At 41.6% G+C, this 10,695-nt stretch overlaps 1 protein-coding gene across 3 annotated transcripts; it reads left to right on the top strand.

Annotated features, from left to right (window-relative positions):
* The first annotated feature begins 2,053 nt into the window (after positions 1-2,053).
* Positions 2,054-7,700, top strand: LOC123957038 (ADP-ribosylation factor 3). Of its 3 annotated transcripts, none has more exons than XM_046029652.1 (5): positions 2,054-2,107; positions 3,608-3,851; positions 3,945-4,055; positions 4,148-4,272; positions 5,506-7,700. In XM_046029652.1, exons 2-5 carry the CDS (start codon positions 3,704-3,706, stop codon positions 5,665-5,667), a joined length of 546 nt encoding a protein of 181 aa, XP_045885608.1. In that variant the 5' UTR covers positions 2,054-2,107; positions 3,608-3,703; the 3' UTR covers positions 5,668-7,700. The 3 variants fall into 3 exon arrangements, with proteins under 3 accessions (XP_045885608.1, XP_045885609.1, XP_045885607.1); XM_046029653.1 differs by lacking the exon at positions 2,054-2,107 and adding an exon at positions 2,136-2,155; XM_046029651.1 differs by lacking the exon at positions 2,054-2,107 and adding an exon at positions 3,334-3,469.
* The last annotated feature ends 2,995 nt before the right edge of the window (positions 7,701-10,695 follow it).

Below are 10,695 nucleotides of genomic sequence, written 5' to 3'. Positions count from 1 at the left end.
CCCAGCAGCAGGACCGCTACCTCCGCCTTTGTGCAAGGAGGAGCAGGAGGAGCACTGCCAGAGCCCTGCAAAATGACCTCCAGCAGGCCACAAATGTGCATGTGTCTGCTCAAACGGTCAGAAACAGACTCCATGAGGGTGGTATGAGGGCCCGACGTCCACAGGTGGGGGTTGTGCTTACAGCCCATCACCGTGCAGGACATTTGGCATTTGCCACAGAACACCAAGATTGGCAAATTCGCCACTGGCGCCCTGTGCTCTTCACAGATGAAAGCACGTTCACACTGAGCACATGTGACAGACGTGACAGAGTCTGGAGACGCCGTGGAGAACGTTCTGCTGCCTGCAACATCCTCCAGCATGACCGGTTTGGCGGTGGGTCAGTAATGGTGTGGGGTGGCATTTCTTTGGGGGGCACCTCCATGTGCTTGCCAGAGGTAGCCTGACTGCCATTAGGTACCGAGATGAGATCCTCAGACCCCTTGTGAGACCATATGCTGGTGCGGTTGGCCCTGGGTTCCTCCTAATGCAAGACAATGCTAGACCTCATGTGGCTGGATAGTGCAAGCAGTTCCTGCAAGAGGAAGGCATTGATGCTATGGACTGGCCTGCCCGTTCCCCAGACCTGAATCCAATTGAGCACATCTGGGACATCATGTCTCGCTCCATCCACCAACGCCACGTTGCACCACAGACTGTCCAGGAGTTGGTGGATGCTTTAGTCCAGGTCTGGGAGGAGATCCCTCAGGAGACCATCCCCCACCTCATCAGGAGCATGCCCAGGCGTTGTAGGGAGGTCATACAGGCACGTGAAGGCCACACACACTACTGAGCCTCATTTTGACTAGTTTTAAGGACATTACATCAAAGTTGGATTGGCCTGTAATGTGGTTTTCCACTTTGATTTTGAGTGTGACTCCAAATCCAGACCTCCACGGGCTGATAAATTTGATTTCCATTGATAATTTTTGTGTGATTTTGTTGTCAGCACATTCAACTATGTAAAGAAAGGAGTATTGAATGAGATTATTTCATTCATTCAGATCTAGGATGTGTTATTTTAGTGTTCCCTTTATTTTTTTGAGCAGTGTATATAGTAACATTGATAAGCTTTGACTAATAGGCTGTGGTACCTGCATTAAGAGGCTAAAATATTTTTGGGTGGCTCCAAACAGGTATTTTTCATTCTTTCTGGTCAACAGAAGCTCTTTAGATGGTAAAGGTTGGGAGATGTCTGGACTAAAATGTAGTTTAAATGTAAAAAAAAAAATAAGAAGAAGAAGAAAAAAGTAGGCCTATTAATTCAAATAGTTGTAAACAAACTTTCTAACATCATTGATAAGCATTGTGCTATGGTATCTGAGACAAGCTTTAACAATGTTTGCTGTGTAAACAAAAGATTTATTTACTCTGCACGCCCACACAGATGTTTTCACTTATTCTGGTTGATTAGGCTTCTGCTCAGATTGTAGGTGAGCTGAGCTTTGCTGCAAATTACCAATGTATCAATAAGAATGAAAAAAGTGTAATTTTTTCCCATCCAACAAAGCTAGTTAGTAAGGGCGATGGCAATCAAAGTCTGTACACAGCCAGTCCAGAGGGAAGGTCTAATTTATTAGATCTGTGTTGGTAGATGATGGGTGTAAGGGGCAAAATGGTAAATGGAAGCTGTTAACATATTCACGTCCCCAAAACCAGCTATTTGTGTTTAGATTTGTCCATAACTTTTCAGGAAAATTAAACCCTGCAGGAGTATTTGAGTCTTGGATGTAGACACATAGCCTACATGAAATCAAATCATGGGATAACAATAGGTAAAACAAGGGAGACCAAAGTCACTTAGGCTACCTGTGCTGAGCTCATTTTACTTTATGCCTGTTTAGCGTAGGCCTATAATATAATTATGTATTTTCGCAACTGAGGTACCGGTGTTTCAAAAACTGACATAGGCTACACGAAATATACAAACCTGGTTGTTCAAACGTCCTTACAAAGCGACTGTCAACTGAATTTTCGTTTTGACATCTAATCTCGCGAGATCTGATGTATGCTGCGTTGTATCCCGGAAAATACCGTGAGACATTTAGTAGAGGACTACTCACCAAAGGTAAGTGGGGATACTGGCATCACCGTCACCCCGATAATACACACGTAGGTTAGTTCCCAGCAGTGATGCAGTGTTTGTTGTCTGTACTGTGGGGCTGTATAGCCTCAGTGTTGTCCGTGCTGAAGCAGCGGCCAGCGGCTCGCTGGCAGCAGGACGCCCGCTGAGGTGACGCGCGGATGGATGAATGGGGTGGATCGGGACGGCACGGGACGGCTGGCTGCCGTTACGTCTCCACGGTTCAGCGTTTAAAGCTAAACTAGACCGATAAATGAGGTTGTAACAGATAAGATAATGGGGAAGTGATCACCCTTGGTAGCTGAAATTAAGTGTGACTCTTCAGCTGAGGCGCAGAGATGTGCGGGGCCGATGTCAGCGGCAGGATAGCTGTACCGTAACCTACCGTAGCATCCCTGGCTAACGTAACCTCAGTCAACCCGGAGCTGAAATAACGTGATCGGGCTCGAGGCCCTGCTCCAAGATAAATCACCATTTTAAGAGCTGATTTTTAAACCTGTAAACCCATCTGTGAGGGGAGAGGAGCTGGTGTCAGGCAGGCGGTGAAAGTGTGTTGATCCTCTTCAGCACCATGGACAGGGCTGCAGCTACTGACGACTTCTTTTCTTTGTAGACCATAAGATACTAGCCTGGTTCCAGACCTCTGAGTGAATGAAATCAAATGGCTAATTGATCTGATCATCAGGCTAGTAATGTGTGATTGAAAGCACAGAAAGCGGACTTTCGAGCTTTGATTTCTTAGTGCGCAGTTCCACTTTGAGAGAGTATTGAATTGTGTTTGTTGACAACTATATTCGCTAAAGGTTTTTGGCCTCTTACAATATTTTTGAATAATTGCCACCTACATGTGCAGCTAGGCTGCAAGAAAACTTTATTGTCCATTAAATTTACATGAAATTAAAATTTGTCTTTGGCAGTCTGCCACCACAGTTTAAATCAGACAGACAGTTCTCACAACTAAAATACATTCTCTGCAGCAGCAGTGCTCATTGGCTATGGAAGGGGAGGGTGGGGTGGGGTGCGCTTATTTTATTATTTATTTATTATTTATTATTATCTGAACTACAGGGGAAATATGTTCTTCTGTTTAAGTCCAGGTGGCTTTGTGGTGGGGTTCATGCCAGGCCTGGTAATGTAGGGCATTTTGCATGTGCTCTGAGGGCTTGGCGGACGTTGCAGGCTAACATTTGAAGGAGGGAGAAAAAAAAAAAACAGCGAGAAGGGTCTGAACAGATTGTCCTGCAGCCTGGAGTCATGGGACAGACATACATCTCCTTCACCCTCTCTTTAATGATGACTGTGGGAGATTAACATAGCTTGCACCTGTTTCGGTGTGTGCATGTAGAGGTGAGATTTTACATCATGGTAGTGTGTGTTTTTTTTTAGGAAGGTGACCTGGAGCATTCCCTTCATTGTAATTTAGCTAACGCTTTACAGACAGCATATGAGAATTACTAAATGGTTATTTGTCCCGTTTCATTTCAGCCCTACTTCATTGTCTACTCATTGGCAACTCTGCAGAAAGGCACCTAGAATCAGGATTGTAGCCGCACACTGAAGTATAAGAACTGCATCTGAATCATGGGGAACATTTTTGGGAATTTGCTGAAGAGCCTCATAGGGAAGAAGGAGATGAGGATCTTGATGGTGGGGCTCGATGCTGCAGGAAAAACAACAATACTCTACAAGCTGAAACTGGGGGAAATAGTCACCACAATCCCAACAATTGGTGCGTGCATAGTCAAAATAGCATTTGTTGTAAAGTACTCTCATGCCCACCATGTTTGCCTTACGTTTTGTATGAACTCGCCCTTGTTTTCAGGGTTTAACGTGGAGACGGTGGAGTACAAGAACATCAGCTTCACTGTGTGGGATGTGGGTGGGCAGGACAAGATCCGCCCCCTCTGGAGACACTACTTTCAAAACACGCAGGGTGAGCAGAGCTAATCAAAGGGTAACACCGGCCTAAATAGACACTCTTAAGAGACACACTCTTCTTTTGTTTGTTCCTCTCACTGTTTCCAGGTCTAATCTTTGTGGTGGACAGTAATGACAGAGAGCGTGTGAACGAAGCAAGAGAGGAGCTGATGAGGATGCTGGCTGAGGATGAACTGAGAGATGCAGTCCTCCTTGTGTTTGCCAATAAACAGGCAAGAAAACATAACAGTTCTGCATACACACACACACACACACACACACACACACACACACACACATGCACAGTACATATATATTAATACATAACAGGGGGTTGTAGCGGAGGATCAACACACATGACCCCACCTCTTAGTATCGTTGAGATAAACTTCTACTTTTAAAACTAATTAATTGTGATCGAAATTCAAAGATGATATTAACTGTTACTGATAAAAACTCTATTTTACGGCATTTTCATAGTAGGTATTTGTTTAGCATTTGAGTTCAAATATCAACAATCCTTCTGCAGAATAACTTACTCTCCCTTTAAGTCTTTCCTACTGCAAAAAAATGTGGCAAGTATTTCTAAATTGTAAAAGAAATCCTAAATATAAAAATGCAGTTTTCAGCCTTTCCAACATAATTCATTCCTAAACAAACTGATGCTTTGCAATTTCACTGAGGATTTTACTAATTTGGTACATAAGTATTAATATCATCTCGACATACACTTCCTTTCTGTTGCTAATGAGTTGTTTGCTTTTGATGATCACTTACTAGAGTGCATCATTTAGGGAAATATGCTTATTTGCTTTTATGCCGAAAGTTAGATTGATACCAGTCTCCTTTCTGTCCCTTAAATATGAAGCTAAGCTATCAAGCTAAGCTACCCGTCTGCTGGCTGTAGCTTTACATTCACTGAACAGACAGGAGTGACATGAATCTTATCATCTTTCATTAAGAAAGCGAACGTATTTCTCAAAATGTAGAACTATTCCTTTAAAGTTTACCATTTAATTTTAGAACATATAATTGCATACACATTACTATGGCTGCAGTCATTATTAATTATTCTGCAGATTATTTTCTCAATTAAGTAACTGTTGTCTAGTGTTGGTCTATAAAATGTCAGAAAATAGCTGAAAATGTCCTCCATAATTTCACAGAGGCTAAGGTGATGACTTCAAACTGCTTGTTTTGTGTGAACAACAATCAAAAATCCAAAGATTTTTTAATTTGCAATCATATATGACGAAGAAAAGCAGCATATCTTCACAATGAAAAGCTGGAACCAGATATTTTTTGGCACATTTCCTGTAAAAAAGATTTAAATTGAAGTACACAGTCTACAGTAAATGCATGCATACATATTTAACCCCAACAACACAAGAAGACATCAGCTATCCAGTCTTTAGGGTCTTTCCTTGACTTACTTTCTCCTCACTGAACTCTCTCCTCTTTGACAGGACTTACCAAACGCCATGAATGCTGCAGAGATCACAGACAAGTTGGGCTTACACTCCCTGCGTCACCGCAACTGGTACATCCAGGCCACATGCGCCACCAGCGGCGACGGCCTCTATGAGGGTCTTGATTGGCTGGCCAATCAACTCAAGAACAAGAAATAAGAAGAAAACTGGAAAAAGCCGCCAGCACCCACACCCGACCAACTTTTGATTTGTTTTGCGAGTTAGGTACAAGGGTTTTGATTGATAGGTGAAAAGCATGATTCTGGGTTTGGGGAGACTTTAGGCTTGAATTTTCTGTCTGTTGAGGTTCTAATAGTTTTCAATGCTTATTGAAAACAGATTGTTATGTACTTCATATTTAACCAATCACACACGCACACACGCACACGCACAAATGCACCCTAACCGTAAGCAATCACAGCAGACACTTTCCTGTGTCCACCTCTTGTCCTTAGGTGCAATGTACTGTATGTTAGTCTATAGGTGCTGTACCAAGTCATGTGTGACTCCACTGACTCAGCAACGAGTCAAGTGGGACTTTTTGTTGATGTACATCTTTCAACTGTCATTCGTCCATGCAAAGAACTGTTCTGTGTCAGTTGCACTTCCTGTTTTGTTTAGTTTTTTTTCTTTCCCATGGCCATGTTTGAGAACAATCACAGCTGGCCGATTCATGTCACTATAATTCACTTTAATGGTTTGCTCTCCCTTTTAATTTGTGAGCAATGCTGAGGCACTTTGATACTCAGATAAAGTGTATGTGTGTGTGTGTGTGTGTGTGTGTGTGTGTGTGTGTGTGTGTGTGTGTGTGTGTTTGAGAGAGAGAGCGTGCACACATCCCTTGTGTGTGTGTTTGTGTGAGCAGCCCAGTTGCTATTAATCCTGAACAACTCAAAAGGACTGGAGTTTCCTCACACGTCCTCTTACTGCCTCATTTTGGAAATCTTTTTGATATCTGTGGCGTGTTTCTACTCCCTCCCCCCATGTGGCAACCTGAAGCGCCCAAGCCGCCCTTTTTAAATATTTTAAAATGCACAACACGTTCTCGGCAGCCTGGTCTGCATGCATCCTGGTAGATCTTGCTCACATTGTTACAAACTGCATGGACGTTGACGCTGTTTGTAGGTTTTCTCTAACTGCCCTCATCGTGTTCTGGTGCTGTTTACAGTAGGACGTAGAAACTAACAGAACTGGTTTCTGCATGTAGTCATCAACATGCGCTAAATTCAGTATAATCAGCTTTATGGTCTTTTAAAGTGAAAGCAGTATATAGGTTAACCTGCACAGCTGCTGCCTTCAGGTGTGTACATATGAGTACTCAAACTGCATCAGGTTGCTCTCGCTTTTGTGTGTTTTTGTGTCAGACTTGCATATTGGGGTTTGGGTGTATGACTCTGTTGATAACTCTGTGTTGCTGAATGTGAATATTGTTGATTAATCTATATATGGCTGTGATGATATTTATTTGACAAGCATATTCCAGTGGTGCGTCGACATAATTATGTGAAAGGAAGCAGGGTAAGCAGATCAATTCATTCATCAGCACATCCACGACTCACTTCTGAACAGAGTAACTGCATCATCACTGATACCAGCAGAATCCACATACTTACTGTCAATAAAACTATTTCTCTGTGCCATACATGGGTACTACTACTCGTGGAAAATACTGTAAATTCACTCCAGCAAGTTGTAAGTGCATTGTTCATATCTTTCCCACGTTAAATCATGAGTTTGATCGTTTGGGTTTTGTGGCCTTATATTTAGTGATGACTTTGAATTGATTTCCTCTCAGCTTGTTTGGTTCTGATTTTGAGTCACATATATTTATCTATAAAGAATGATTTCCAGATGTATTGGGTCTATGCCCTCAAAAGGCAGGTTTTGCACCACAGTTCATGCAAAAGTTTTGTCCTTGTGTTTGCCAGTATACTTCCATGTATTCGGTTGTAGAGTTCTTTGGTTTTCTTTGGGGTGTAAAGAAACTTTGATGTAGACTGTGTCTGTTAAACAATGATAATCCGTGCAAACAAACCCTTGGTCATTCATTCTGTACCGTTATAATTACACAAGTAGACGGTCTTCAAAACGGTGAAGACCATGTTTCAATGCTGCACGCTTGGAAACATCTGTATGTGATGTAAGACAACAAACAAAATCCTTCTGTGTTACAAATAAACCCATTTTCTTTATGACATGTCTCATCAACTGTGAGTGAGTTTTACTGATGGATTTCATACTTACATCTTCAAACACTCTATTTTATAGCCGTGCTTACAATCAACAAATGAAAGAAAAAGTAGAGAAGATTTTGCTGTGACCAGCTTCGACCAGAAGAGGTCAATCTTTAGCAACTGTATCTGTTCAATCAATGTGGTCTGAGGCATGAAGAGCTGCGTCTACATTTTATAATTTAAAGTTACATTTTGGGGCTTCTTTAATTCAAAATTTTCTGTCCTGGAGACCACAGACCAATAAATTGTAACACAAAACTGTATAATTTTGTAGCTTGCAGAGTTTGTTGAATTTTGGCAATCAGTTATACTGAAATCTTCATTAAAGAGCAGTTTGTTTCTTCAACACACATGTTTTGAGTACAGCTGATTACATATGGGTCAAATAGACTTTCCTCATGTAAGTAAGGACAAACATGTTTGTCATAACAACAGATTCCTGATAAGTTCTGATGTTGAAAGACGCAGTGTGTGTGTGTGTGTGTGTGTGTGTGTGTGTGTGTGTGTGTGTGTGTGTGTGTGTGTGTGTGTGTGTGTGTGTGTGTGTGTTAACTCTGGCTTGTGCTACTTTGTTATTGGGAATACAAAACTCGGCTGCTGTTCTTCTGCCACAGCCATTTGTGATGTTACAATCTTTTTATCTTTCCTTTTGGAAATCACTTCCTTGTAGTGGTGAAATATTAACCATATGTTTCTAACCCTAACACCCCTCTGACATTTCAGACAGACTCTGACTGGAAACGAAGCAGCTTTCTGGTGAACTAGAGACTATTTTTTTTCTGGCAGATGTATAATTCCATGTAATTAAGATAGATAGAAAAACAGCAAGTTTGTGACAGACTGACAGGAGCTGCAGGCAGAGCCTGTTTCTACACAGCAGTTAAGCTGGCTCGCCCACTCTTACAGGCAGATGATGTTTGCTTGAAGTTTAAGTGACAAACATGACAAGATGACAAGAGATAAGATGTTCTTGCCAAACCAGACATTAGTCTGGTTTCAAGAAGAGCACTTCCTGCTGCACACTGGAAGAGATGTTTAGCAGTCACGCATCCATCAACTAGCTGATGCACAACTTTTACATAAAGTGCAAAGTACAGCAGTAAAATGATGCAGCAATGAAATAATCTTACAAATATCCAGGCCACCAGTGTGAAGGACTGGAGGGGTCAAAGCCGGATTGTTAAGATAACAAATTTAAGAAATGTTCCTTAGGATCAGGTGTGACAGAATGACTCATACAGCAGGAAGAGAACAGATTTTCAGGGCTATTTAGTAGACAGTATTAGAGGAGATGTGATTTTTTTCAGGGGAGTAAAATGGTCCATTCTTTGTTGAGAGTTGTGTTTTAAGGTTATGAGGGGGAAAGAGGAAGTGACTGTTCTTTTCTGTCCGTTATGATAAAACCACTTAAACATCAAGGAACCACAAGGGAGGGAAAAGTTTCATATGACCAGTTAATTGAAAGGCATACTGAAAACTAAGATCCATGGTCCAAAATGGCAAAATGAAAAAACAAGTGCTTGTGGAGACCTGAATAGCTTTAGAAATTGTTGTGAATATTTGCATATTCACAACAACTTCCACAACTTCCAAGTTCCAACAGTTAGAGGGACATGTATTCATTAATCTATGACAAATGCAGAATGAGGGGGGAACTCTGCTGCAAGGCGCCTAACTCACATTAGCAAAAGAGTGCACATGTTTTAGCTTTTTAGTTATACTAGGGTTTATGGCTGTCTGATTTATGTATTTTCACACAAGTACATGATACGCAAATGCCTCTTTGTCAGATCATCCCGTGGAGCCAAAGATGCCATTGAGAGTGAGAGTGGGACCTTTACTGCTACTGTCATCCCGCCTGCTCTCTCTCCACATTTCCCATCGTTCTTAGCCATCAAACCTTCAGATAAAAGCAAAATGCTCCATCTCTCTGTGGTTAAAGGGTTTGGGACTTGTTGACTGTATAGTGTAAACGGACTCAATGACTGGTGGCTGTTTAGTGAATTGCTGCTTTAAGTAGGCTACAATTTTGTAGGAATGCATACAACCTGTGCACACTTTGCAGCATGACAATAATTCCCCTTCCTGTACTTTTGTACATTTTATCATGTACTTAAATTATTTTCTTCTTCCCAGATCTCGACTAAAAATGAAGTCACACCAGGCATTGGCTGGTTTTGCGCCTGCACTTTGCAACAGTTTATCACCCCATTCAAATTATATCACTTACAGTTCTCTCCAAAAGTATTGGAACGGTAAGGCAAATTACTTTGTTTTTGTTGTTCACTGAAGACATTTGGGTTGAAGATCAAAAGATGAGTTCATGAGACAAGAGTTCAGAATTTCAGCTTTTACTTCCTGGTATTCACATCTAGACGTGTTAAACAACTTAGGACATATCACCGTTTGTATTAGACCACAGCATTCTTAGGTGAGCAAAAGTAATGGAACAAATAATTTTAAAGTAAATAACATTTAATATTTGGTGGCATAACCCTATCTTACAATAACTGCCTCAAGCCTGCGATCCATCGACATTACCAAACTGTTGCATTCTTCATTTGTGATGCTATTCCAGGCTTTTACCACAGTTCTTTCAGTTCTTGTGTGTTTCGGGGTGTTTCTCCCTTCAGTCTCCTCTTAAGGAGGTGAAATGCATGCTCTGTTGGGTTAAGGTCAGGTGGTTGACTTGGCCAGTCTAAAACCTTCCACTTTTTCCCCCTGATGAAGTCCTTTGTTTTGTTGGCAGTGTGCTTTGGGTCATTGTCCTACTGCATGATAAACTTCCTCCCAATTAGTTTCAATGCATTTCTCTGTAAATTGGCAGACAAAATGTTTCTGTACACTTCTGAATTCATTCTGCTGCTACCATCATCAGTTACATCGTCAATAAATATTAATGAGCCTGTTCCAGAAGCAGCCATGCACACCCAAGTCATGACATTACCTCCAC

The sequence above is a fragment of the Micropterus dolomieu genome, linkage group LG18, assembly GCF_021292245.1.
Source record: "Micropterus dolomieu isolate WLL.071019.BEF.003 ecotype Adirondacks linkage group LG18, ASM2129224v1, whole genome shotgun sequence".
NCBI lineage: Eukaryota > Metazoa > Chordata > Actinopteri > Centrarchiformes > Centrarchidae > Micropterus > Micropterus dolomieu.
Note: the sequence above shows the minus strand (reverse complement) of the source record. Positions and strands in the feature narration are given on the sequence as shown.